Source organism: Gopherus evgoodei, chromosome 24 (assembly GCF_007399415.2).
Source record: "Gopherus evgoodei ecotype Sinaloan lineage chromosome 24, rGopEvg1_v1.p, whole genome shotgun sequence".
In the NCBI taxonomy this organism is placed as follows: Eukaryota; Metazoa; Chordata; order Testudines; family Testudinidae; genus Gopherus; species Gopherus evgoodei.
Window position 1 is genome coordinate 900,078 of NC_044345.1, and position 27,864 is coordinate 927,941.

A 27,864-nucleotide genomic window follows, 5' to 3' on the forward strand; every position below is an offset into this window, starting at 1 on the left:
CCCGAGTCTGGCCTTAAAGTTCTGATTGTTTTCTGCCCTGTGCGCCTTGTTTCTGGGTGGGGTGGGGGGGCAGGGTGAGGAGACAGAGGGCAGATTGACCCCAGCACTTGGAGCTGCTTGCCTTGTAGATCCCAGTATCCCCTGGGTTCACCAGAGTCCTGTTTCCCATTTGAAGCTTGTCCAGGGCTGGTGGGAATGCTGGGATCTCTCTGGGATGCTTCTGGCTGCAGAAAGGAACCTAGACTGTGTCCTCTTTGCTGACATGCACTTCCAGTCTTACTGCGGTTTCTAGCCTGTACTGGCAGGGCACTGCTGGGAGGAAGCTCGCAGCACTGAGGTCTCAGCTAGGCACTGAGAGGGCACTGCTGTTGGGAAGCGTGTGGCACCTGCGTCCTCAGCCGGAAACTAACAGCACACTGTTGGGAGGAAGTTTGCAGCACTGGGAATCGTGACAGGCCACTGCTGAAAGCAGCTCACACTCATGGTAAGTCAGCCCTGGGAGGAGGGGTAACTAATCCCTTGCCAAGGAACCTGTTCCAGGACGGGGCGCTCGTCTCCTTGCTGAGCAGCTCAAATCCATTCAGACTCCGGCTGGGACGAGTGCAAGACGAATGCAATGCCTCTGAAAGATAGTCATGCCAATTACAGCTCTCCCAACCTTAGAACGAAAGGGACCGGCTCCCCCCCGCGGGGCTGGGGAGCAGTGAGAGAGGCCGGGCAGGAGGGAGCGGCTCTGGAACCTCGGGTGAGCCCAAGGAGGCAGGAGGCCGGGACGAGTGCAATATTGGTTGGTGATAGAACAACACTGCACAGCATCCCGTCCCTCCTGCGGCCCTGGAAGGAGGTGCCAACCGCAGCCCTTCGCCCAAGCAACGTCTCACCTCCGCTGGGCTCATCCTCTGGGGCTCACTCTGCTCTGGGGGTAGCGCCTGGCTCCACGGCTTCTGGCCCCGGGGCCGAGGCTGGGCCCCAGCTGACAGCTCCTGGGAAAGTTCAGGAATTACTGATCCCCCGGCACAGGCCCAGGGCTCTCTGAGGACCCAGGCGGGCCAGAACCGCCCCAGCCAGGGGGTAGACCTGCTTGGAGCCAGGTGGTCCCGGTGCAGCTAGGTTCCGCAGCCCCGTCCGGACCCACTGGGTCCCGGCGCTCCAACGCACCCTGGCTCTGTGGGAATTCAGTTAAATAATCAGAGTTACTGTTGCCATGGAGACAAGTGTCCCAGCAACAGGGCTGAATGCAGGTCACAATGAGCAGCTGAGCCTGCAGCTTCCCCTCCCCCCAGGGCAGCCCAGCCTGGAGCCCAGGTCCCCAGGGAAAGGACCCCCCCTTACCTGCCTCGCACCCCCAGCCAGACAGAGGAGCAGGGGGACCCAGCCCTCCTGTGCCGGCCCCGGGCTGCTCTCTGCACCTCATCCCGGCTCCGGCCACCTGCCTGGACTGGGTCCTGCCTCCTTCCCCTCCAAACTCTGCAGCCCTGAGTGCGAGGAGCGCCCAGCCCCGGCTCCGGCCCAGCGCAGCAACAATGGAAATGCCAAGTCGCCTGAGTTCACTGAGGCATGGAGAGTCCCCTCTTAAAAGGGCAATGCGCTCCCACCGGCCTGGGACTGAACCGACCCACTGGGGATAGCCCGGCCTGGCAGTGGGTCTGGACTATGCCCTGCGGGCTGTTCCCCAGGGTTCTGCCCAGGCCAGTTTTCAACAGTGAAAGCCAAGGGGCTTCCAGCCTTTGTCCGGGGAGTGGGGTGGAGAGGATAGCCTCTTCCCTGCCATGCCCTGGTGCAAGGGACTGGGGTACAGTCAGCTGGTTATGCCCCCACTCCACCACCCCCCATGCACAGGAGATGGGGCTGAGGACCTGCTGGAGGCATTCAGTGCCATCTCCTAGTGACCAGGGCTGCCGTGTCTAGGCGGCAGGGTGCACAGGTGGGTGTCACCTGTACTGGAGAAGCAGGTGACACCCACCTCCTGCCAAACTGCACTGATGGGATGGACCGGCTCATCGCCACCTGTAGTCAACATTGTCTAATGCTTTCTGTGATAAGACCATTTTCCATTGCTTGTAACTTTACCAAACTTAGGCTGCTTTGGCTGAAATTTCCCAAGCTTAGCATCTGCTTTAGGCTGAATTTTTCTGGAAATTTTCAGCAAAAACAGTTCAGTTATTTCTGAGAATGAGGTTATGGGAAAATACATCACCCATGTTACAAATTTCTTACAATTGCTTCAGTGAGAAGCTCTAGTGCCCCCGTGCTTTGTTGCAGGGTCTTGTCATTTGGTCTTTGTGTCGGGGAGGGGCCTTTTGCCATCCTCATGAAAGTGGGCCCAAATCTGCCCATTATAAACCTCGGACAATATGCACAAGGCTCATCAGAGGCTGGTAGCTACATTCTCCAAACGTTCCCCCTGCACTGAGTCTGCTCCACCCCCCATGCCCCAGCTCCTACAGGACAACTGGCCTGAGCATGCTCCAGCCCTGGGCTGCTAGGTCAGAATAGGACTTTCTCTGCAATTGCTCCTTCCAAACCCCAGAGCCACAGCATAGCACAACCGAGGGCAGAGAGATTGTCTGTCCCATGCGCTCTGTGCCTTTCCCCCACCCGCACTAGCCTCAGGCAGCCTGGAGGAGACATAGAGCCCTGTTGTGAAACAGGAGACAATATTCACCTGCAGAACCTGGCATGGACCCCAGGATTCCTGAGTCTCAGGCTTGGTCTACACTAGAGATTACTTTGGTATAATTTATGGTGCTCAGCACTGTGAATAATCCACCTCCAGCATGACATAAATTACACCAACCTAAGTGCCAGTGTGGATGTGCTACGTCAGTGGGAGAGCTGCTCCTGCCGCTCCTGGAGGTGGATTTATTATGCCAATGAGAGAGCTCTCTTCTGTCGGCATAGAGCGTCTTCTCCAGACACCCTGCAGCTGCACCACTGTAGCACTTCTAGCGTAGACGAGCTCTAAGGTTTCCTGTCAGCAAACACCTGTGAAACCCACTGGCAAACTATGTGTCTCATCCTCCTCTGCTAGTGTGTCCTCATAGAGAATGACAACCTACTACTGCTACCAGTTACCTCCCTTAGCTCTGTGCTCTCGATTGAAAAGTTCCAGCCCTGATGGCAACTCGTGTGTGGGACAGTGTGATGCCACAGGACGGAATTTCTATTTTTTCAGTTGTCTTTTTAAAAAACCTAGGAAACTGCATTAAAAAAAAACTATGTTACAAGACCAGTAAGGCTGCAAAGGCATGCATTAGGAAATGCCTGAATGAGCTCTGCCCATGCAAATTAATTTGGCCTCCTTGTATGTATGCATTATGATTAAGTTGGTAGAATTTGATTTTTATTTTTCTAATAATTTTGACGTGTAATAGCAATGTTTATCTTTAAGCATCCCCCCTTCCAGTTTTTAATCAATGTAAATGTTCACACTTGCTCAAAGTTATGGGTTAATTTTTTTTTCCAGTTTAAATTTTGACAGTTGTGGGGAAGTCAGACAATAATTGTTTAATGAGAGCAGACATTGCGATTCAAAAAGTTAAAGCTTTATACCTATTAAAACACAAATGATCAACATCACATGTCAAAATATACAAGGTAAATATCCTAAAATCAACCAGCAGTTTTCGTAATTTGCCTAGTGTCATGGAGTCCTCAGGCGATGCTCCGGAACTGCTCCCCACAAAGCCAGGCAGGACTTTGGGGAGCCTCCTCTCCCTTGGAGCAGACTTGTTCAGGGCAAGAAGCTCACACGTCTTCACCTCCTGGGTCTCTCCTTGGAACATTCAGCATCCTCTGCCCCTCCGTGCACTTTCCAAAGTGAGTCCATCCAGTGGGGTCCTGGGAAAGCCACAGGGTCCTGCACCCCCACTTTGCAGTCAGACGTGACTCTCAGCCAGCCAGTAAAACAGAGGTCTATTCGATGACAGGAACACGGTCTAAAACAGAGCTTGTAGATACAGCGAACCAGACCCCTCAGCCGGGTCCATTCTGGGGGGCAGTGAGCCAGACCCCCCCCATCTGCACTCCACTCCTCAACCCCAGCCAGCTCCAGACTAACAACTCCCTCCAGCCCCTCCTCTCTGCTCAGCTCCTTTCCTGGGCCAGGAGGTCACCTGATCCCTTTGTCTCCAACACCTTCAGCTGGCACCTTTGCAGGGGAGGGGCCCAGGCCATCAGTTGCTAGGAGACAGAGTGCCAGGCATTTAGGCCTTTGCTCTGCCAGATACTTAAAAACTGCCTAGGGGACACTGAGGCACCAACACGGTATTCAGAGAAAACATTAAGAACATTCCCAGTTCGTCACACCTAGTTATAAATTCCAATGATTGCTGAAGGCAAGAGTTGTCATTGGTTTGTGTGTGTATTATGACATAGATGTTTACCAATATTTACCCATTTAAAAAAATGTATTCCTTCCAAGCCTAATTATGAGACAGTCTGTAACTAATCAATCACATAGTAGTTTTTGCACAACAGCCGAGCCAGCCCTGTGTGTATTTCAATGTCAGTACATGCTTCCCAGCTGCCCCTCCCTCACAGGCGGTTCCTTCTGGTAAGAAACACAAACACACTCATGTTTTGCAAGTGTTGGTGCTGACGAGGTGAGGGTGGAGTCTGGCTCAATGGCTTAAGGGCTTTTGGGAAGCCACTCCAAGGGCAGGGGCAGAGGCGTCACACCCCTCCCCCACGCCCAGTGGGTGAAGAATGGCTTATGTGGCTGGGTGAAAGCATGTTCCCAGAACTGGTGCTCATATGGGGCGGGGGGGGATCCTGCCAGGCACTGCCCCAGCACCTGCTGATCTTGGAGGGCTCAGTGCTTGGCAGAGTGGGGGCACATTTCAGGGTGCCCAAACCCAGCCAAGCAGCTTGGGCTGGCAGGCTGGGAGCCGGCTTCTGTTCTTGAAGGTTTGAGAAATCCAGGTGCATCCCATCTTACTGCAGGTCTCTCTGTTATAGTGACAGGGAGACTGAAGTCTCCTTTGGCCCCCAGGAGAGTGGGGTCGCTCCAGGCCCAAGGCAGGGTCCATTGGTAGGAAGTGTGAGAAAACAGCAGGGTAGCTGGAGAAAAACTGCAGCATGTAGACCTGAGACTGGGCCCATTGGTGTGTGCTAGTGTGCAGAGAGGGGCTAGCCCCACCAGTGGGCCCTGGGGAGCCGCTGGGGGTGGGGCTGGGGGCTGGGCCCCCAGTGGGTGCTGGAGAGACGCCCGTGGGGGGTGCTTGGGGCTGGGCCCCCAGTGGGCGCTGGGGAGCCACCAGGGGGCGGTGCTGGGGGCTAGGCCCCCAGTGGGTGCTGGGGAGCCGCCGGGGGGTGGTGCTGGGGGCTGGGCCCCACCAGTGGGTGCTGGGGAGCTGCCAGTGGCTGGTGTTGGGGGCTGGGCCCCCAGATGCTGCTGGGGAGCCGCCAGGGGGCGGTGCTGGGGGTTGGGCCAGTGAGCAGAGTTGGAGGTTTACAATTGATGGCAGGCAAATTAAATTTACACACACAAAACACCATTTTAAGGGGTGTCTGTGCCCTGGTTCCTGCCTTGCTCCCTGCGAGGCATCTCCTCAGCACCGCTGGACACCATGCGCATCACCCCTGCCCTCTGCTCCCTCCTCTGGCCTCCCAGAGACCAGAGCCGAGTTCAAGGTCCCCGCGTCAAGGCGCCTCCTGGCCTGGTCCCAGGGTATCTAGAAGATTGAGACTTTCAGGGGGTGGGATGGAGTCTCACACATCAGCCTAATGCTGGGTATTTACACCTTCCTGTGCAGCACCTGGTGTTGCCCCATCAAAGAGAGACACTGACGGACCTCAGGTCTGACCCAGTCTGACTGTTCCTAAACACAGAACCCCTGCCCTGTTGGGAGGGGGAGAGAGAAAATGAACTACATGGGACACGTTAGTCAGTTGCAGTGTTGTAGCAGTGCTGGTCCCAGCAGACGAGATGGGTGAGGTAATAGCTTTCACTGGACCTATGTCTGGGCTGTGGAAGGTACCAGCCTTCGAGCTATGGAGCGTAGGAAGAGCTCTGTGTAGTTCAGATGTTGGTCCAATACTAGATATTACCCCACCACCCTGTCTCCCTCTGATCTTAGTGTCACGGACTCACAGATCATGCCTGCTCGTGGCCCTGTGCGGTCCGTGGGGGGGTGCCCCTTTCAGTGTGACAGCCCTTCTCGGGGGGCCACTCTCTCTCGGGGTCAGGCCCCTCTACCTCCTGGAGCCACACATCTCAGCCTTAGCACACCTGTTTCTAGCTGTGGGCCCCTCAGGGAGTCCACCCCCAAAGGGGTTGACACGCCCCCGCCCTGTTCTCTAGCCTGGAGTGACTCTCAGCCATTGTAACACATGAAGGTTTATTGAGCGTCTGAATCCAGCACAGGAAACTCTCAGGGCCTCAAGCCTGGCCTCGCTCAGCACAGCACATCCCAGTCCCCCCTGCATCCAGGGGGGCTCTGCCTGCTCCCCCTCTCCAGCCCCAGCCCCCCTGCTTCCCAGCTGGGCCTCCGATATCCCCGGCCCCAACCCTGCCTCTGTCCATTGTCTTCTCTCCAGGTAAACAGGGTTGTAAACAGGGTGGCTGGGTCTCCTCTCCTCTGGCCCCTCTGGCTGGAACTGGCTGGTCAGGTCACGAGGGTCCTCTGTTCACAGCCCATTGTCCTCCCACTGGCCAGAACCGGCTGTGACTCCTGAGCCGGGTCTCCGGGTCACCAGGTCACCAGTCGCTGGGGTCTCCATCCAGGGCTGGCTTTACGCCTATTCCACCAATTCCCCTGAATTGGGCCCCGCGCCTAAGAGGGCCCTGCGCCCAGTGAGAATCCCTTCCCTGGCTAGAGGCGCCTTTTTAATTTTTACTCACTTGGCGGCACTTTGGGTCTTCGGTGACCCTTCGGCAGTGGGTCCTTCGCTCATTCTGGGTCTTTGGCAGCACTTTGGTGGCGGGTCCTTCAGTGCCACCGAAGACCTGGAGTGAGTGAAGGACCCCCGCCGAAGTGCCGCCAAAGACTCAGAGCACCGCCCGGTGAGTACAAGCCCCACGTGGTTTTTTTTTTAAGTCATCCCGGCCGTGGCCCTGTCAAAACTGTTCGAATTGGGCCCAGCACTTCCTAAAGCCGGCCCTGTCTCCATCCTCGAGGCCATCGGCCGGGGTCCCAAGTCCCCTCTCCCGACCTCTGTAACAACAAACTCCCTCTCCCCTCACCTTGTTAAACCAGCAACACCCGGGGACACTGAGTCCCCCTCCCTCTGCGTGCAACCCACTGGAAAACACAGAAAAACCAAGAGACCCCCCACTTTGTCACAGTTAGTCATGGCACTCGGTGTGCTGATGGTTTTTGTTGCCCTTCTCTGCCCCTTTCCCAGTGCTAACACATCTTTCTGAGATGGGGCGACCAGCCCTGCAGGCAGTGTTCAGGTGTGTGAGGGGGAGCGGGGTATCAGGGATTTACATAATGCCATTATGGTATTTACTGTCTCACTGTCTATCCCCTTCCCCGGCAGGGCCCAACACCATGTTCTCTGCTTAGCCGGCCACTGCGCACTGAACACACGTTTCCAGAGATCCAGGCACGATGAAGCGGCTGGTGCTGAGTGAGGGGCCAGGCCCCGAACTGGCCAGTCCTGGGGTCACTCGCTCAGGCTCAGGCTCACCTGCACTTCAGTGACCCCAGCGGCCAGGTGAGCTGCTGTGAACACAAAGATGCCCAGTAGGTGGCAGCGTCGCTCGACCAATGAGCTGCTGTCGCTGCAGAACAGGTGCCACAGGGATGGGGGGGGCAGGAGGGGAGGAGCTCACTGGATACCCCCCTCCCCCCATGGTTACACTGTTGGAGGGGGGTCAAGGCCAGGGCAGGAGGCAGATAGACATGGGCAGGGCGGGGAGTGCAGAGGGCATGGGGCAGATAGACATGGCCGGGGTGGGGGTGTGTGATGAACTAGGAATGTTCTTCATGTTTTCTCTGAATACTGTGTTGGTGCCTCAGTGTCCCCTAGGCAGTTCTTAAGTATCTGGCAGAGCAAAGGCCTAAATTCCTGGCACTCAGTCTCCTAGCAACTGATGGCCTGGGCCCCTCCCCTGCAAAGGTGCCAGCTGAAGGTGTTGGAGACAAAGAGATCAGGTGACCTCCTGGCCCAGGAAAGGAGCTGAGCAGAGAGGAGGGGCTGGAGGGGGTTGTTAGTCTGGAGTTGGCTGGGGACGAGGAGTGAGGACAGACGTGGGGGTCTGGCTCACTGACCCCCAGAATGGACCCGGCCGAGGGGTCCGGTTGGCTGTACCTACAAGCTCTGTTTTAGACCCTGTTCCTGTCATCGAATAAACCTCTGTTTTACTGGCTGGCTGAGAGTCACGTCTGACTGCAAAGTGGGGGTGCAGGACCCTGTAGCTTCCCCAGGATCCTGCTGGGGTGGGCTCGCTGGGGGAAGCGCACGGAGGGGCAGAGGATGCTGAATGCTCCAAGGAGAGACCCAGGAGGTGAAGCCGTGTGAGCTTCTTGCCCTGGAGACAGTCTGCTCCAAGGGAGAGGAGGCTCCCCAAAGTCCTGACTGGCTTGGTGGGGAGCAGTTCCAGAGCATCGCCCGGTGACTCCATGATAGGGGGGTGTAACGGGCATGGGGCAGACAGACATGGCCGGGGAGGTGTAGTGGGCATGGGGCAGATAGACATGGCCAGGGAGGGGGGTGTACTGGGCATGGGGCAGATAGACATGGCTAGGGTTGGGGGGGTGTAGTGGGCATGGAGCAGATAGACATGGGCAGGGCAGGGGGTGCAGAGGGCATGGGGCAGATAGACATGGCCAGGGTGGGGGGCATGTAGCGGGCATGGGGCAGATAGACATGGCCGGGGTGTGGGGCGTGTAGTGGGCATGGGGCAGACAGACATGGCTGGGGAGGTGTAGTGGGCATGGGGCAGATAGATATGGCTGGGGGGCTGTAGCGGGCATGGGGCAGATAGACATGGCCAGGGTGGGGGGCGGGTAGTGGGCATGGGGCAGACAGACATGGCCGGGGCGGTATAGTTGGCATGGGGCAGATAAACATGGCCGGGGGGCTGTAGCGGGCATGGGGCAGATAGACATGGCCAGGGTGGAGGCGGTGTAGTGGGCATGGGGGAGGCAGACATGGCAGGGGGGGTGTAGCAGGCATGGGGCAGATAGACATGGCCAGGGTGGAGGCGGTGTGGTGGGCATGGGGGAGGCAGACATGGCGGGGGGGGTGTAGCAGGCATGGGGCAGATAGACATGGCCAGGGAGTGGGTGTAGTGGGCATGGGGCAGATAGACATGGCCAGGGAGGGGGTGTAGTGGGCATGGGGCAGATAGACATGGCCAGGGAGGGGGTGTAGTGGGCATGGGGGAGACAGACATGGCCAGGGAGCGGGTGTAGCGAGCATGGGGCAGACAGACATGGCCAGGGAAGGGGTGTAGTGAGCATGGGGCAGACAGACATGGCCAGGGAGGGGGTGTAGTGGGCATGGGGCAGACAGACATGGCCAGGGAAGGGGTGTAGTGAGCATGGGGCAGACAGACATGGCCAGGGAGGGGGTGTAGTGAGCATGGGGCAGACAGACATGGCCAGGGAGCGGGTGTAACGGGCATGGGGCAGACAGACATGGCCAGGGAGGGGGTGTAGTGGGCATGGGGCAGACAGACATGGCCAGGGAAGGGGTGTAGTGAGCATGGGGCAGACAGACATGGCCAGGGAGGGGGTGTAGCGGGCATGGGGCAGACAGACATGGCCAGGGAGGGGGTGTAGTGAGCATGGGGCAGACAGACATGGCCAGGGAGCGGGTGTAGCAGGCATGGGGCAGACAGACATGGCCAGGGAGCGGGTGTAGCAGGCATGGGGCAGACAGACATGGCCAGGGAGGGGGTGTAGCGGGCATGGGGCAGACAGACATGGCCAGGGAGCGGGTGTAACGGGCATGGGGCAGATAGACATGGCCAAGGGGGGGTGTAGTGGGCATGGGGCAGATAGACATGGGCAGCGCGGGGGGTGCAGAGGGCATGGGGCAGATAGACATGGCCAGGGTGGGGCGGGTGTAGCGAGCATGGGGCAGACAGACATGGCCAGGGAAGGGGTGTAGTGAGCATGGGGCAGACAGACATGGCCAGGGAGGGGGTGTAGCGGGCATGGGGCAGACAGACATGGCCAGGGAGGGGGTGTAGTGAGCATGGGGCAGACAGACATGGCCAGGGAGCGGGTGTAGCAGGCATGGGGCAGACAGACATGGCCAGGGAGCGGGTGTAGCAGGCATGGGGCAGACAGACATGGCCAGGGAGGGGGTGTAGCGGGCATGGGGCAGACAGACATGGCCATGGTGGGGGCGGGTGTAGTGGGCATGGGGCAGATAGACATGGGCAGGACGGGGGGTGTAGCGGGCATGGGGCAGACAGTCATGGCCAGGGAGCGGGTGTAGCAGGCATGGGGCAGACAGTCATGGCCAGGGGGCGGGTGTAGCAGGCATGGGGCAGACAGACATGGCCAGGGAGCGGGTGTAGCAGGCATGGGGCAGACAGACATGGCCAGGGAGGGGGTGTAGCAGGCATGGGGCAGACAGACATGGCCAGGGAGGGGGTGTAGCAGGCATGGGGCAGACAGACATGGCCAGGGAGGGGGTGTAGCAGGCATGGGGCAGACAGACATGGCCAGGGAGGGGGTGTAGCAGGCATGGGGCAGACAGACATGGCCAGGGAGGGGGTGTAGTGGGCATGGGGCAGACAGACATGGCCAGGGAGGGGGTGTAGCAGGCATGGGGCAGACAGACATGGCCAGGGAGTGGGTGTAGCAGGCATGCGGCAGACAGACATGGCCAGGGAGGGGGTGTAGCGGGCATGGGGCAGACAGACATGGCCAGGGTGGGGCGGGTGTAGTGGGCATGGGGCAGATAGACATGGGCAGGACGGGGGGTGTAGTGGGCATGGGGCAGACAGTCATGGCCAGGGAGCGGGTGTAGCAGGCATGGGGCAGACAGTCATGGCCAGGGAGCGGGTGTAGCAGGCATGGGGCAGACAGACATGGCCAGGGAGCGGGTGTAGCAGGCATGGGGCAGACAGACATGGCCAGGGAGGGGGTGTAGTGGGCATGGGGCAGACAGACATGGCCAGGGAGGGGGTGTAGCGAGCATGGGGCAGACAGACATGGCCAGGGAAGGGGTGTAGTGAGCATGGGGCAGACAGACATGGCCAGGGAGGGGGTGTAGCGGGCATGGGGCAGACAGACATGGCCAGGGAGGGGGTGTAGCGGGCATGGGGCAGACAGACATGGCCAGGGAGGGGGTGTAGTGAGCATGGGGCAGACAGACATGGCCAGGGAGCGGGTGTAGCAGGCATGGGGCAGACAGACATGGCCAGGGAGCGGGTGTAGCAGGCATGGGGCAGACAGACATGGCCAGGGAGGGGGTGTAGCGGGCATGGGGCAGACAGACATGGCCAGGGTGGGGCGGGTGTAGTGGGCATGGGGCAGATAGACATGGGCAGGACGGGGGGTGTAGTGGGCATGGGGCAGACAGTCATGGCCAGGGAGCGGGTGTAGCAGGCATGGGGCAGACAGTCATGGCCAGGGAGCGGGTGTAGCAGGCATGGGGCAGACAGACATGGCCAGGGAGCGGGTGTAGCAGGCATGGGGCAGACAGACATGGCCAGGGAGGGGGTGTAGCAGGCATGGGGCAGACAGACATGGCCAGGGAGGGGGGTGTAGCAGGCATGGGGCAGACAGACATGGCCAGGGAGGGGGTGTAGCAGGCATGGGGCAGACAGACATGGCCAGGGAGGGGGTGTAGCAGGCATGGGGCAGACAGACATGGCCATGGGAGGGGGTGTAGCGGGCATGGGGCAGACAGACATGGCCAGGGAGGGGGTGTAGCGGGCATGGGGCAGATAGACATGGCCAGGGAGGGGGTGTAGCAGGCATGGGGCAGACAGACATGGCCAGGGAGGGGGTGTAGCAGGCATGGGGCAGACAGACATGGCCAGGGAGGGGGTGTAGCAGGCATGGGGCAGACAGACATGGCCAGGAGGGGGTGTAGCAGGCATGGGCAGACAGACATGGCCAGGGAGGGGGTGTAGCAGGCATGGGGCAGACAGACATGGCCAGGGAGGGGTGTAGCGGGCATGGGGCAGACAGACATGGCCAGGGAGGGGGTGTAGTGGGCATGGGGCAGACAGACATGGCCAGGGAGGGGGTGTAGCGGGCATGGGGCAGATAGACATGGCCAGGGAGGGGGTGTAGCAGGCATGGGGCAGACAGACATGGCCAGGGAGGGGGTGTAGCAGGCATGGGGCAGACAGACATGGCCAGGGAGGGGGTGTAGCAGGCATGGGGAAGACAGACATGGCCAGGGAGGGGGTGTAGTGGGCATGAGGCAGACAGACATGGCCAGGGAGCGGGTGTAGCAGGCATGGGGCAGACAGACATGGCCAGGGAGGGGGTGTAGTGGGCATGAGGCAGACAGACATGGCCAGGGAGCGGGTGTAGCAGGCATGGGGCAGACAGACATGGCCAGGGAGGGGGTGTAGCAGGCATGGGGCAGACAGACATGGCCAGGGAGGGGGTGTAGTGGGCATGGGGCAGACAGACATGGCCAGGGAGGGGGTGTAGCAGGCATGGGGCAGACAGACATGGCCAGGGAGGGGGTGTAGCGGGCATGGGGCAGACAGACATGGCCAGGGAGGGGGTGTAGTGAGCATGGGGCAGACAGACATGGCCAGGGAGGGGGTGTAGTGGGCATGGGGCAGACAGACATGGCCAGGGAGGGGGTGTAGCAGGCATGGGGCAGACAGACATGGCCAGGGAGGGGGTGTAGTGGGCATGGGGCAGACAGACATGGCCAGGGAGCGGGTGTAGCAGGCATGGGGCAGACAGACATGGCCAGGGCAGAGGGTGCAGAGGGCAGGGGAGAGATAGGGAGAGGCACTAGCCTCGGCCCTCCCCTTGCAGCCTGTGTCCATCCCCCGCCTATCTGACCCCCATCACCCCGTTGCCATGAATGAGGCAGCGAGAAGGGGGGGCTGGTTACAAAAGAGCTCGCCCCCTCCAGCTGCAGGCCTGGGAAATGCAGCCCCATTGGAGAGGTCTGGTCCTTCCCCTCCCCCTGCCAGCATATCTCAGTCACCTACTGTGGGGCAGGGGGGAGATCATTTTCACCCCACAGCTAGGGACCGGGATGTCCGTAATTGCTCCAAACCAGCCAGGTGCTCAGCAATCTGGGCAGGTTCCTTGGGGCCTTGTAGCTCGGGGGTGAGGGCAGCACCCAAGGGAAGTTGCTTTTCCCTGATCTGCCAGCCACACCCTTGGCTTGTGCCCAGGCTCAGCACCGGGTGCCTGCCAGCGGCTCCTGAGGGGCAGTGCTCACTTGGAGCGTCCTTGGATCATCTGAATTTGCATAATCTCTTCTCTTGTTTGCTTTTATTAGTGCGCCCTCCTGCCAGCCCAGTCAGCCGAGTTTCCTTTCTCTCCAGGGCTAAAGGGCTTTGGGCACTTTGCTGTGTAAGTTCTGCACCTGTTGGACTGTCTGTGTTTGCAGACCAAGGACACAGGAGGCTTCCAGTGCTGCTATTTCAAGCGCACTGGGTGGCATCTGTTCTTATCGGCCTGGCTAGTGCGGCTCCGCAGCGGGCTCATTCTGCACCTGCCTAGGAAACGAAATTTTAGTGTGAACCCTGGGCACTCGCTAACCTTGTATGTCCGGGGGTCACGCTGTGCTCAGCGCCTGCCTTTGTACATTCAGCATGAGACCCAGGCAGACCCTGCTTCTGCCTCGTCTCTGTCAGAGCTCTGGCTGCCCGAGGTGCAGGCGGGCCTGGATTTTGCAGCTCTTTGCTGTTTGTGCAGGGGGGACGTCCTTCTGGCACTGCTGCGTTTCTTCTGTGAGCCGCTCCTGCCCTGTGGGCTCAGCAAGATGTGATGGTGGCCTCCACAGACGCGTGGTCTCTGCTCTCCCCCTCCATCGTATCCCATTTTCACCCTGGGGCACCAGCACTGCTCAGCCTGGCAGCAGTTCTGTTGCGCTAGGCTGCCACGTCCCTTTGGGAAGCGCTGGCCTTGCAAATCTTTGCTGGTCATTGGTCTCAGCTCAGCCCACTGGTCGCTGTTCAAACCCAGCTGCCCTGGTGTCATTCTGCAGCGTAGCGTTTGCTGGGCTCCCCCGGCCCCGCATGTCTTTGCCCAGAGGTGCCCCCTTGTCCTGAACAGGCCCAGCCTTGCCCTGCTCCTGCTGGACTCTCTCCACATTGTGAGTGCAGCACCCGGCCCCAGCCTACCCCAGGCCAGCACAGAGACCTCGTGCCCAGTGCTGGGCTCGTCAGGTGCCTTCTGTGGGGCCCGGCCAGATCCTGTGCTCCTGGAGTCTCCCTGGGCCTGCCCCCTCCTGATTCCTGTAGCTGATTCCCAGCTCGCCTTGCCTCTTGGATCCCATGCCCAGTGCAGCCAGGTGGGTGCCCTGGGGTGGCAGTGGGACATGGGCGGGCAGGATTCGCATGCCACACTCCCAGCTCTGGCGGCTGGCCATGGGCCCAGGGCTCCCGTATGGAGACAGCCCCCTCCCCCATCATCTCCCCCAGCCCCGCCCCGGCGTGGCGTCAACAGCCCTGGCCTGCTCATGATGTGCCTGGGGAAATCTGCTTTTTTCCTTTTTCCTTGTTTCTGTTGGGTAGTTCCTGCTCTCGCTCCCTCCCTGTTAGCAAACACGAACTCCATGTCACCGACTCCCCTGACGACACCCAGGGGGCTGGGAGTCTGTGCAGCCGTGGCTGATCCGTGGTCCGGCAAGGGCGCAGGGCAGGGGGCCTTGTTCCCCAGTTCCTGGGCTGCAGACTGGGCCCCTTATCCCCCCTGCCCAATGCTGGGAACTCCAGTGACACCCAAGGCCCAGCCACACATGGACTCGGTGCAGGTGGGGCAGGGAATCGGGGGCTCAGCACAGAACTCTCTGCTGCCACTGGCGCCCCTTCCCCAGGGCGTCCTCGGCGTGGGCCTGGGTCACCGAGTCAGATGCAAGGGGCATGATGGCGGCTTATGGCCAGAAGCAGAGAGGGGGCAGAGGCCCTAGTGCCAGCAGAGGGAGAGACACAGTCATGCCAGCCCCAGAACCATGGCAGGTGGGAGCCTGGGGGGGCCTCATGCCCAGCAGCACGAGGGCTGCTGGCACTTGGCAAGGTGGGCACCCACCTGGGCATGCCCTGGGGATTACACCGTGTGCATTCCACAGGGGTGAATCTGGGGCAGGTGAGAGAAACCCAGGGCCAGACAATAGCTGGTACCTGGATTTTAACCCCACACGGGGCATGAGCTGGGGAAGGGACCAGGCGGCCGGCTGAGCAGCACCAAGCTCCCAAGGCATCTTGCTGGCTGAGCCAAGAGGCTGCAGGGACCCTCCCATCCTCCCCCTCCCCCCAGTTCCTGGTTCCCCTCTGGCCCAGCTCCAGAGCTGTGGTTCAAGGCTAGGGCTGAGTCCGGGTGGGACGGGGGAATCAGACCCCCCCATTCCTCCAACCTCAGGCTTCTGCCCCATTCTCCACCCAGTGGGGCCTCTCCCCAGCCCCAGTTCAGGGCCATCCCCTGGCCCTCGCTGAGCCCCTGTGCTGGGGACACTGCAGGGGTTTGTTCTCTGACCTTTCCACACTCATCTAGGGAGGGCGAGTGAGGCAGGGCTGGGGCTGAGGTTTTGGGGGCAGGGCCTCAGGGCTGGGGGTGCCCTGGGGAGGGCAGGGCCCTAAGACCAGCACAGACCTGGGCGACACCGAGCGAGCTCCTGGGAGTGTCCCCAGCCCGCTGAGTGAGGCCCCACCTGCTTGCAGGTGCTGCTATAAAGCTCGAGCCGCAGAGCCGCTGCCAGTTCCTGATTCCTGGATTGTCGAGAGCCCTGCGGGCTAAAGGGAGGTGCAGCCCCATCGAGCAAGGCAGAGCCCGAGCCCGAGCCTGGTGCTGGGACACCCGGGGCCAAGCCCCCACCCCACCACCTGCCATGAAGCCCCGAAGTCTGGGCACAGCTGCCCTGCGGCTGGGTCTAGGGCTGCTGCTGCTGCTGGCCACAGGTGAGTGGCACCTGGAGCCGGATCGGACTCACTCTGGGCTGCGCAGGGGGTTGGGGGAGTCATGGCGTGAGGACGGCGGAGGACCCAGGGCAGGTTTCTGTCCGTTCCCTAGAGGGATCCGTGGGGTGGGGCCATGGCTCAGCAGGTCGGGCAGCCTCAGGGCCCCGCTGCCTTTAGCCGCTGATCTGCCGCTTGATGCGGTGAGGGGGAGGAGGGGCAATGGACGAGTGGGGCCTGATTGTCCCAGACCCCACAGTGACCCAGAAAACAATGGGCAGCGCCTGGAGTTCCTGGGCCACCCTCTGCCCAGCCCGCCCCCCGGGCCCAGTGTTCCTGGGGTACCCTCTGCCCAGCCCCCCCCCGGGCCCAGTGTTCCTGGGGTACGCTCTGCCCAGCCCCCTCTTTGGCCCAGTGTTCCTGAGGTCCCCTCTCCCTGGGGTGGGTGCTTTGGGGAGCCCCTTCTCCTCCCCCAGGGCCCCTTTCTGAGGGTGCCCAGAGGCAGCGGGTTGGGACGCAGGAGGTCGTTGGCCGACAGTCATTGGTGCCTCTCCCCGGGGGCTGACCCTGGTGGGTCTGGGCTGTGTCGCTCTGGCTGAGCCCAGTGCTAACGGCCTGGGTCCAGTCAGGGAAGCCCGGCAGGGAACGTCCTGTCCAGGACTCCTGGGGGCAGCACGTGGATCCCTGACTGCCCCGAGTGACCTGCCAGGGGCCAGGACACGGCGCCCCAAGAGAAGGGGGGCTGTTAGCCCCAGGCTGGCCCCGGCTGCAGGCTCAGGCCGAGGGCGTCTTTATGGCTCCCAGGACTGTGGGGCCCGTGGGCCTCCTGTGAACGGGCAGCGCTGCCCCTGGCTGGCCGTCCTCTCTGCATCGGGGTGGGCTGCTGGGTTTGCGGCAGGAATTGCTCCACAGGACGCCCCAGCTGGGCGCGTCGAGGCCCAGGAAGGACGGGGTCAGAGCCTCAGCCGCTCTCACTGCCCGGGGGGTGTCGGCAGGCGTTCCTCCAGGCACCTTCCACAGCAGGGAGGGAGGCGGAGCCGCCGGAGCCCCTTCTGGGCAGGACGCTCCGGCCAGGCTGGCACTGCCAGGCCCCTGCTCTGGACCCCCAGCTACCGACGCCAAGTAAAGGTGCTTGGGGAAGGAGCCAAGTAACATTCCACACCAATGGGCCGGAACGCAGAGGCCAGGCCAGCCCAGCCCCACACGGCTCACTCCACACGGGGCACGAGGGTGGGGGCCTGGGGAGCTTTCCAGGGATTCCAGGGGGCGGGGGGAGCTCTCTGGAGAACCCGGGGGGGGAGGGTACGGGGAGCTCTCTGGGGAACCTGGGGGTGGGGGCAGCTCCCCAGGGACCTGCAGGGCTTGTCTCTGCTGGGGATGTGAAGCAGCTCCAGATGGGACCCAGGGGCTTCCGACACCCAGCTCCACGCACTGAGTCAGACTCCCAGACGCGGGGCTCGGGGAAGGTGCCTGATCCACAGCAGGGCTGAGGTGCCCACGGATCACTGGGCTGGGCCCACGTCAGACCCCACATCGGGGTGTTTGTGCCCTGGCAGCACAGCCCCTCTTCGAGTTCGAGCTGGGGGACTTGGTATGTCAGGCTGCGGCCCCAGGCACTCCGGTCACTCCGATCCAACCGGGGATCATCAGCACAGCCCCGGGACCTGCCCCCCTACAGGACCCCCAGAGGACAGTGACGTTCCCCTCCCTTGTCTGACTCCTGCCTTGGAGCGGCTTTGTCTTGTCGGGGTCACCAGCTGCTTTCCTTGTCCCTGTGACCGTCCAGGCATTGGCTGAGCCCTGGGAACTTTCGGCCTCACTAGAACCTTGTGGCAGTGAGTTCCCCAGGCTAGTCACAAGCTGTGTAAAATAACTGCCCCGACAAGTGGGCACCTGATGCCCCAGCTTCCCCATCCAGGGGTTTCTATTGCTTGCCTGCACCCCGTACTTTGTTCTGTTTCTTCCTGAACTGAACTTTCTCTCCTAGGTACAGCACAGGGCACCACCACTGCCACTGGTGGCACCAACACGACCACCCCGCCCCCCAGCAGCACGACTACCCCGCCCTCAACCAACACGACCACCCTGCCCCCCGGCAACACGACCACCCTGCCCCCAACCAACAGGACCACCCCGCCCTCTGGCAACACGACCACCGCACCATCAACCAACACGACCACCCTGCCCCCCGGCAACACGACCACCCTGCCCCCCAGCAACACGACTACCCTGCCCCCAACCAACACGACCACCCCGCCCTCTGGCAACACGACCACCGCACCATCAACCAACACGACCACCCTGCCCCCCGGCAACACGACCACCCTGCCCCGCAGCAACACGACTACCCTGCCCCCAACCAACACGACCACCCCGCCCTCTGGCAACACGACCACCCCTCCCCCAACCAACACGACCACTCTGCCCCCAACCAACACGACCACCCCGCCCTCTGGCAACATGACCACCCTGCCCCCAACCAACACGACCACCCTGCCCCCCGGCAACATGACCACCCTGCCCCCCGGCAACACGACCACCCCGCCCTCTGGCAACACGACCACCCTGCCCCCCGGCAACACGACCACCCTGCCCCCAACCAACACGACCACCCCGCCCTCTGGCAACACGACCACCCTGCCCCCAACCAACACGACCACCCCGCCCTCTGGCAACACGACCACCCTGCCCCCAACCAACACGACCACCCCGCCCTCTGGCAACACGACCACCCTGCCCCCAACCAACACGACCACCCTGCCCCCCAGCAACACGACCACCCCACCCCCAACCAACACGACCACCCCTCCCCCTGGCAACACGACCACCCCTCCCCCAACCAACATGACCACCCCGCCCCCAACCAACACAACCACCCCGCCCCCCAGCAACACGACCACCCCTCCCCCCAGCAACACAACCACCCCGCCCCCCACCAAGACGATCACCCCACCGCCCCCCACCACGATCACCCCACCCCCTAGCAACACTACCACCCTGCCCCCCAGCACCTCCACTACCACCCGGGCCCGGATCTATTTCTTTCTCTCGTTCCGCATTGTGAACTGGAACTTCAACGACTCCCTTCTCAACCCCAGCACCAGTTACTACAAGGAATTATATTCCAAAATCCATTTCATGGTGAGCACAGCAGCCCCTCCCTCCCCTCCCTGCCAGCGGGGGCGGCTGCCAGCCCCAGGCTGGGGGGCTTCGCAGGGAGCTCCAGCGAGCTGCCATGTGACGAGCCTTCGGGCCTCTGGTGGCTGCTGCAGTTCGGGCTCCACACCCAGAGACCCCACGGAGCGGGGAGGGGAGACGCCTCCACCCCACCCCACTCCACCCCCAGGCCCCTGAGCCCCAAAGTCTCCTGTCCTGCAGTAGGGAAGGGAGAGTCCCTCAGTCCTGCCTGGGGAGACACCCCCCCCGACCCTGCCTTTGGCTCTGGGCCCCTCTGCCCCTTGCCAGCCGGCTCTGGGGAGACACCCCCCGACCCTGCCCTCGGCTCTGAGCCCCTCTGCCCCTCTTCAGCCGGCTCTGGGGAGACACCCCCCCCCGACCCTGCCCTCGGCTCTGAGCCCCTCTGCCCCTCTTCAGCCGGCTTTGGGGAGACACCCCCCGACCCTGCCCTCGGCTCTGAGCCCCTCTGCCCCTCTTCAGCCGGCTTTGGGGAGACACCCCCCGACCCTGCCCTCGGCTCTGAGCCCCTCTGCCCCTCTTCAGCCGGCTTTGGGGAGACACCCCCCCCGACCCTGCTCTCGGCTCTGGGCCCCTCTGCCCCTCTCCATCCAGCTCTGGGGAGACACCCCCCCCCGACCCTGCCCTCGGCTCTGGGCCCCTCTGCCCTTCTCCATCCAGCTCTGGGGAGACACCCCCCCCGACCCTGCCCTCGGCTCTGGGCCCCTCTGCCCCTTGCCAGCCGGCTCTGGGGAGACACCCCCCCAACTCTGCCCTCGGCTCTGGGTCCCTCTGCCCCTCTCCAGCCGGCTTTGGGGAGACACCCCCCCCGACCCTGCCCTCGGCTCTGGGCCCCTCTGCCCCTCTCAGGCCGGCTTGGGGAGACACCCCCCCCGACCCTGCCCTCGGCTCTGGGCCCCTCTGCCCCTCTCCATCCAGCTCTGGGGAGACACCCCCCCCCCGACCCTGCCCTCGGCTCTGGGCCCTCTGTCCCTCTCCAGCCGGCTCTGGGGAGACACCCCCCCGACCCTGCCCTCGGCTCTGGGCCCCTCTGTCCCTCTCCAGCCGGCTCTGGGGAGACACTCTCTGCCCCTGCACCCCAGAGAGGAGCAAGGAAGGTTGGCAGGGCTGGGGCAGATCCGCCAAGCTGGGTGCTCCCTGCCCCTCCCCCCAGAGCCGGCTGGGGTGCTGGCAGTGACTCTGTTCCCCTCTGTCTGTGACAGTACCGCAGTATCTACGGCTGCCCAACGTGCCTGAATGGGCAGAACTACCTGGGATTTACTGATCTGCGTTTCAGGTACAGTGTGTGCCATGGGGCTGCCCCAGCTGTGGGCAGGGGAGGGGGCAGCCTGCTGCCTCCTGGGCTGCCGGGGGGGGCTGGAGAAAGGTGAGGAGAGAGCAGGTGACCCTGGGGTGTCATGTCCGACAGCCCAGAGCTTTGGTTGCCTGAGCCTGTGCTGGGCAGGTGTCCTGCCTTTGCGGGGGGGGGGCGGGTGCTGGAGCAGGGGCAGGTCAGGGCATAAGGGAGGTGGTTCAAAGGGGTTGTGTGGGGGGAGCAGCTGGTGTGGGGCCCAGTGGATAGTGTGGGGAAATTGGTGCAGGGCCAGGTGGCAGGAGCTGGAGGGAGCAGATGGATGGTTTGGGGAGGCCAGTGCAGGGGCAGATGTGAATGGGGGAGCTGGGGCAGGGGCACGGGAAGGGCTGGGACCAGACCCAGTTAACACCCCCTTTCTGGCACGCTCTGCAGCCCGGGCTCGGTGGTGACTGAGTCCGTCCTGCAATACCAAGTGAGCAACACCAGCATCAGGGCCACCGACATTGAGCAGCAGCTGACACAAAGGCTGGACAGCCAGAACAGCTTTGGTGGACTCCAGCTGGACAATATCCGTGGTGAGCAGCCTCCAGCCAGGCCCCACAGTGTCTCCACAACCACGTGTCCAGGGGTCCCTGTGCTGGGGGCTCAGCCCATGGCTGATCGGGGCTGGTGTCTATGGCCCTTTTGCAGAGCTCTGTGGAGACCGGGCTACCCTCAGGGGCTCCTCCAGCTCCCACCAGAGGCCCCTGGCTGGGCTGCTTTGGGGTATGTGGACGGTGCCTGACCTGCCAGCCCAGCCCAGCCTGTATCTGTCCCGGGGAGGGAGGGCTCCTGTGCCCCCTGGCAGCACAGCCATTGAGAGCCGTCCTCACTGACCTGCACTGGGGCTGAGCCCCCAGCCATCACACTCAGCCTCTTCCCAGCACCCCAAGGCCAGGCCCCTTCCGACAGCCCCTGACTGTCCCTGGCCCGTCTGCCTGGCCAGCTGCGTCCCCTGGCCTGGGCCTCTCTGCTGGGATCCCTCTCCTCCAGGTCCTCTCCAGCCCCTGACTGCTCCTACTTGTGTTTTAGCCAACTCTGGCAGCAATCCCCCAGCCACCACAGCACCAGCTCCCCTGGTGCCTGGCTGGGGCATCGCCCTGCTGGTCCTGGTCTGCATCCTGCTGGTGCTGAGCATCCTCATCTTCATCCTGCTGGTGAGTGCCCCCCGCTGCCCATCCCTCCGGCTTCAGGCCCCCTCCAGCCTCTCTCCTTCTTCATGCCTGACCCCACCATTCCCTCCACACCCCATCCCTATTGACCAGCCTCCTCTTGCCTGTCTAGATCGTCTGCTCGTGCCACAGGAGGAGCCGTGGGAAGCTGGATCTGTTCAGCTCACAGGCCTCGTACCAGCCCATGAATGAGTACCCCACCTACCACACCCACGGGCGCTTCAGTGCCCCCGGCAAGAAGCAGAATCCTTACAGTGATGTAAGCAGCGGGGCCTGGTCCTGCCCTGGGGTGCCCCCTAGCCCAGCGTGTGCCCCAATGCCTGTCCCCGTACACTGCCTGGGTACACCCCTGAACACCGGTGCCTAGTACACAGCAGCTCTGCCAGGCACGCGGTGGGGGTGCCAGTGTTGGGCACTGAGGGTGGAAACCGCCCACATTGCTCACTGAGGGGGGGATTTGGGAGAGGAGGGGGTTGGTCGGCTCATCCCAGAAAATTTCGCCAAAGAGAACACAAACCCAGGGGTGGTGGTGGTGGTGGGGGAGATTAGTGCATGGTGATGACATGGTGCTTCCCACAGTCCTAATTGTCTCCCACCCAATGCACCCCCTGGGAGAGAGCTGAGGGGGGAGGGTCAAGGGCACGGGGGTCCCAATGCCAGAAATGTGAGCATGGGGCCGTGCTGCACAATTCAGCTCGTCGGGAGGGATGTGCTAGGGGCAATGCGACGGGGGGAGCTCCTGGGGTAGATGGGAGTGGGGTTTACGGGGTGTGATCCTGTGGGATTATAGAGCGACGTCCTGGCGGAGTGGTCCTGGGGTGGGGGGGTTCATGTCCATGGGGGGGGGCAGGGGACTGGCCTGGCTAGAGCCAGGGGAAATATTGTTCTCCCCAGTCAGGTGGCTGCAGCACAGGCCCTGAGTGGCCCCAGCCCCCCCTCGCTGTGTTAATCACTCGTGGGGCAGCTCCCAGCTGATGTGAAACCAGCAGCTAAATAAACAGCAGCCAATGGGGCAGGCTGGTGACTCTGCCCAGGTCTCTGGGGACCGCTAGTCCTGTCCCTGCCATGGCCTGGCCTGCCCTGGGCAGCACCAGCATCCCCGTCCCTGCCTGCCCACTGACCGGCCCCCAGCCCTGCTGGCTTTTCCGTCCCTGGCAGGTCCTGTGGCCAGACAGGATGTTTGCTGAACATTTGGCCCTAGTTCAGCAGGCGAGATGGGAGGTCAGATTTGCTAGACTGTCACTATGGGCCTGCCGGCCTGGGACAGTCGGATCTGGAATCTGTGACTCCTGCTGCTGTCCATGGAGGACAAGCCCCCTGCCTTCTTCTAGAGGGGTGGGGGGCTGGGGTGGGGCTAGGGTCACACGGTGGCACTGTGGGTGGGGGGGTTGAGTGAAGGGGCTGGAAGGAGGGTCAGAGGGTGGCTTCAGGATAGCATTGGGAGTGGGGGCAGGGTGAGGGTGGGGCGATGGAGTGGGGGTGAGGTCACAGAGTTGCAGGATGAGGGTGTGGGGCAGGGATGGGGGTGGGGGTAGGGTTGCAGGATGAGGTTGTGGGGCAGGGATGGGGTGGAGGTGGGGTTGCAGGATGAGGTTGTGGGGCAGGGATGGGGGTGGGGGTGGGGTTGCAGGATGAGGTTGTGGGGCAGGGATGGGGGTGGGGGTAGGGTTGCAGGATGAGGTTGTGGGGCAGGGATGGGGGTGGGGTTGCAGGATGAGGTTGTGGGGCAGGGATGGGGGTGGGGTAGGGTTGCAGGATGAGGTTGTGGGGCAGGGATGGGGGTGGGGGTAGGGTTGCAGGATGAGGTTGTGGGGCAGGGATGGGGGTGGGGGTAGGGTTGCAGGATGAGGTTGTGGAGCAGGGATAGGGGTGGGGGTAGGGTTGCAGGATGAGGTTGTGGGGCAGGGATGGGGGTGGGGGTAGGGTTGCAGGATGAGGTTGTGGGGCAGGGATGGGGGTGGGGGTAGGGTTGCAGGATGAGGTTGTGGGGCAGGGATGGGGGTGGGGGCAGGGTTGCAGGATGAGGTTGTGGGGCAGGGATGGGGGTGGGGGTAGGGTTGCAGGATGAGGTTGTGGGGCAGGGATGGGGTGAGGGTAGGGTTGCAGGATGAGGTTGTGGGGCAGGGATGGGGGTGGGGGCAGGGTTGCAGGATGAGGTTGTGGGGCAGGGATGGGGGTGGGGGTGGGGTTGCAGGATGAGGTTGTGGGGCAGGGATGGGGGTGGGGTAGGGTTGCAGGATGAGGTTGTGGGGCAGGGATGGGGTGAGGGTAGGGTTGCAGGATGAGGTTGTGGGGCAGGGATAGGGGTGGGGGGGGGGGTTGCAGGATGAGGTTGTGGGGCAGGGATGGAGCGGGGTGGAGGTGGGGCTGAAGCCTGGCTCCGAGAAGTCGCTCTACCAATGGTTGCCTTGGCAGCGCCGGCTGTGCCCCTGCTCAGGGCGGCCTGGCTGGGCTCTGCCCCTGGCACCGTGCCCATGGAGACCAGATGGCCCCGCTCCTGCCCCGGGATGGGGGGTTAGTGTAACTCTCACGCCCAGCTGGAGGCTCCCGGCTGGGGGCAGCCTGCCCTGACGGCCCCTGGCTGGAGCCAGGCCCTGTGCTCCCAGGAACGCTGGGTTCCCTCAGCCGAGCCCGTCCCTGCTGACCGGTGGGAGGCAGCCGAGGCCTGGGCGGTGCCCTCGGGGAGGGCGGCATGGGCTGCAGCAGGCAGAGTCTGTATGTGGGGCTCCGGTTTTCCCTCCCCAGCCCCGTGGGGCCCCAGCAGCCCACAGTGGGTGGCTGGCGCCTCCTCGGCTCCACGTCTGTCCCCTTGTGACTGACCAGCCTCCCTTACCTCTCAGGATCGGCGCTACAGTTTTTCGCACACTAGGCGCACGGCCATTTCCCCGCCCTGCGCTGATCCCGCGGCTCCGGTGGAGCTGCCGCAGCCATTTCTGCGGAGGCTCCGTTGGTCCGCGGCTCCGGTGGAGCTGCCGCAGTTGTGCGGCTCCGGTGGACTGCCCGTGAGGACGACTGCGGCAGCTCCACCGGAGCCGCCTGCCGCCCCCCCCCCGGGAAAATGCTGCCCCTCGAAAATCCTGGTGCCCTAGGCGATTGCCTAGTTCGCCTCAATGGAAGCGCCGGCCCTGTTACCACCTCATTCCCAGTTCCGGCCTGACACTGCCTGAGGGACTGGGGGACTGGGGGAGCCTGTCAGGGCAGTGGGTCACTCTGCTGTTAAATGGTCTCAGCCAGGCCAGCCCCACATGCCCAGGCCAGCCCCAGGGTACCAGGCCAGCCCCACAGCCCCAGGCCAGCCCCAGGGTACCAGGCCAGCCCCACAGCTCCAAGCCAGCCCCAGGATACCAGGCCAGCCCCACAGCCCCAGGCCAGCCCCAGGGTACCAGGCCAGCCCCACAGCCCCAGGCCAGTCCCAGGGTACCAGGCCAGCCCCACAGCCCCAGGCCAGGTGCAGGTACCAGGATGGTTGGGCAGCTATGAACATGGAGAGGGCTGGTCTGCTGGCCTGTGGGGCCAGCTCAGAGGTGCCGCATGTGGGGAGGATGGGGGGGGGCAAGGGGGCTCTGCTGCTCACTCCCTGCATCAAGCACAAACTGTTTTCCAAGTAAACCTTGGGGGTGGGGGGCTGAGGGATCAGGGAACTTGTCAGCGATGGCAGGAGGAGGGTCACCACTCTGCTCAGTGAAGACGGGCCTAATCAGATACAGGGGTAGAGGACTTGGGGGGACTTTATCTGCATGAGGACCCTAGTGATGCCAGCCCCATGAGTCCTGCAGTCTCTCTGCACGGCCATGGGTGGGTGCATCCACAATGAGCCCGCCAGCCAAGCAGCCTGTGCTGGGCCGGGCACTGGCGTGACCTGGCACTAGGACGAGTGGGCAGCGGGGGGCTCATCAGTCACCGGCGTCCCTGGCTCTGCATTTGGCATGGCGGGAAGAAGCACTGCTGCCCGACCCGGGCCCTGGTGCGGTTCCTGTGGGGCTGGGCCCCAGCAGCGGGTGTTTGTGTTACTCGGGTCCCTGTTCCTAGCTGGGCTGGCTCCAGCTCCTCTGATCTGTGCAGCCAGTCGCTCAGGCTGTTCAAACACCCGGCCTGAGTAAATATTTACCTCTGCAGGCCGCTAATGGCTGAGACAAAAGAGCCAAGTCATGGGAAGCCTGGGGCGGGGGAGCATAGCCAGCGCATAGGCACCTTGGAGGGGCTGGTGTGGCCTGGAGGGTGGGGACGCTCCTGCCCTGGAGCCCTTGGCTGTGGGGCAGGGCAGGCCTGTGCGCGCCCAGGGGGCAGTGAGGGGCCGAGCTGGGCGCGTGACCAGTGCCGTATTTACAGCAGACACTGGGCTGTTTGTGGTGCTGTTGGCAGAAGGCCAGTGCTAGCTCCAGCCGCGCCAGGTGCTCTGAACATTAACCCCGTGAAGCATCCACAGCCCTGCAGGGCTGTGGGGTGGGGTCACCTTCCCCCAACCCCACCATGTTCCCCCCATGCTGCTGTGGGGCAGCAGAGCTGGAGAGGTCCCTGAGGTGTCTCCCTGCTGGCAGGGACGGGGTGGCCGGTATCAAATGTGACTGGGGCCTGTTCCTGGCCCCAGAGCCCCGGTTTCCATGCCAACAGGGGTACTGGTGGTTGCCTGGCTGGGGGTCCTGGTTGCCAGGTAATGGTGGATTGGCCCAGCCTGGCTCTAACCCCTTTGCTTCCCCCCCCAGATCGCCGCCGGCAACGGCACCAACGCCTTCTACGCCAACCCTGCGACATCAGACAATCTCTAGGGGCACTACCCCGAGGACCAGCAGGAGCAGAGCTCTCAGCATCGCCACCTGCTTCCTGCAGCTGGACTCCAGGGTGCTGGGTGGGGCTGACAAGGCAGGGGTTTCCTGCACTGGGGAGGAGGGGGTTGCATTCAAAGTGTGGCGGGGTGAGGGAGGGTGACTGCTCCCCCCACCCTGCAACCCCTGGCCCTGGGTTTGGGCCATGTGAGGGCAAGCACTAATGGGGCAAATTCCTAATGGGGGACAGTAAAGGGGCTGCCCCATATATCCCCCCCACCAGCCAGCCTGGGCAGTGCAGGGAATATGACAAGGACTCTCCAGGGGAGCCCCTCAATACTGCCCCAAGCTGTGTATGGGGCGTGTCCCCTGCTCCTTCCACAGCCTGGGGGGCCCTCTGGCCCAGCTTCCACCTGTTCTCAGGAGGTGGGAGCGACCATCAGACGGTTCTGGAGCAGCCAAATTCGAATGCATGAAGGAACTGGATGAACAATGCAAGGGAAGGACCCTCCTCTCTGCCTCCCCCAAATTCCAAGCCCCGCCTGCCCGCAATCACTTGCCAAATGCTGTACCCTGCCACGAGGCCCCCAGTGTGCAGTGTTCGGGTTCCAGGGGTCGCGCTTGCCTGCACAGCTGGACTGGGGCTCCACTTTTATCATGTGTTCTGTAACCACGCGGCTCTGTGATGGCCGCCCCGCCGTGACGGGGGGTCACAACGTCCTTGGGAAGGTCTGTATTTATAGTGTTTCACAATAAAGGGATCTGTGCTGAGTCAGGCTCTAGGCTGGTTTTCTCCTGCCCCTCTCGGACCTCTGCTTCAAAAGGGTGGGAGCAGTGGCTGCCCTGGGCCCATGATAGGCTGGGTGGGGCTGTGCCAGAGTTGCCCTTCAGTGCCATTTCTTACTGGCTCACCGCATGTGATGGGGAGAAACCCCCTGCCGCTGCCCTCCTCCCTCCAGCTGTGTGCAGAGGTGTGGAGCCAGGTGCCCAGGCTGGGACACGCTGAGACTCATGGGACGGGCTGGGCATGGCACTGGGCAAACATTGAAACGCCAGAAAACAAGGAAACAAAAGTGAATAGTTACGTAAGGAAGTGACTGTGGGGCTAGGCCCAGGGCATGGGGCCAGGCAGCCCCACCCCAGCCAGAGCCTTAGGTCCCTGGACCCCTGAGCTCCCCCACCCCACCCCATCCCCAGAGGCGAGTTATTGGGCTCCCTGGATCCTGACTCAGGAAAGCTGCAGCTACATCCCCAACCCCTGTGCCCCAGGGAGGGCCTGACCCCTCTCTGCTGATATGGAGTGCACCCAGGAGGGGCTGGGGCCCATGGCCGTCACCACGCTCTAGGGGTCCGTGAACTCATTCTGGCCCTTCGATGGGGAGGAGGACGCAG

At 62.6% G+C, this 27,864-nt stretch overlaps 1 protein-coding gene and 1 long non-coding RNA gene across 2 annotated transcripts; one reads left to right on the forward strand and one right to left on the reverse strand.

Annotated features, from left to right (window-relative positions):
- Positions 1 to 53: 53 nt before the first annotated feature.
- LOC115639525 lies at positions 54 to 1,325 on the reverse strand. Its single transcript, XR_003997697.1, has 2 exons — positions 882 to 1,325; positions 54 to 622 (listed from the first exon to the last, which is right to left on the reverse strand). It is a non-coding gene; the product is annotated as an uncharacterized LOC115639525 (long non-coding RNA).
- A 6,231-nt stretch (positions 1,326 to 7,556) lies between these two features.
- LOC115639604 (mucin-1-like) lies at positions 7,557 to 26,846 on the forward strand. The gene is made up of 9 exons (XM_030542587.1): positions 7,557 to 7,575; positions 15,776 to 16,012; positions 17,997 to 18,744; positions 18,994 to 19,150; positions 20,407 to 20,480; positions 20,931 to 21,073; positions 21,570 to 21,694; positions 21,822 to 21,968; positions 26,413 to 26,846. Exons 1-9 carry the CDS (start codon positions 7,557 to 7,559, stop codon positions 26,473 to 26,475), a joined length of 1,713 nt encoding a protein of 570 aa, XP_030398447.1. The 3' UTR covers positions 26,476 to 26,846.
- The last annotated feature ends 1,018 nt before the right edge of the window (positions 26,847 to 27,864 follow it).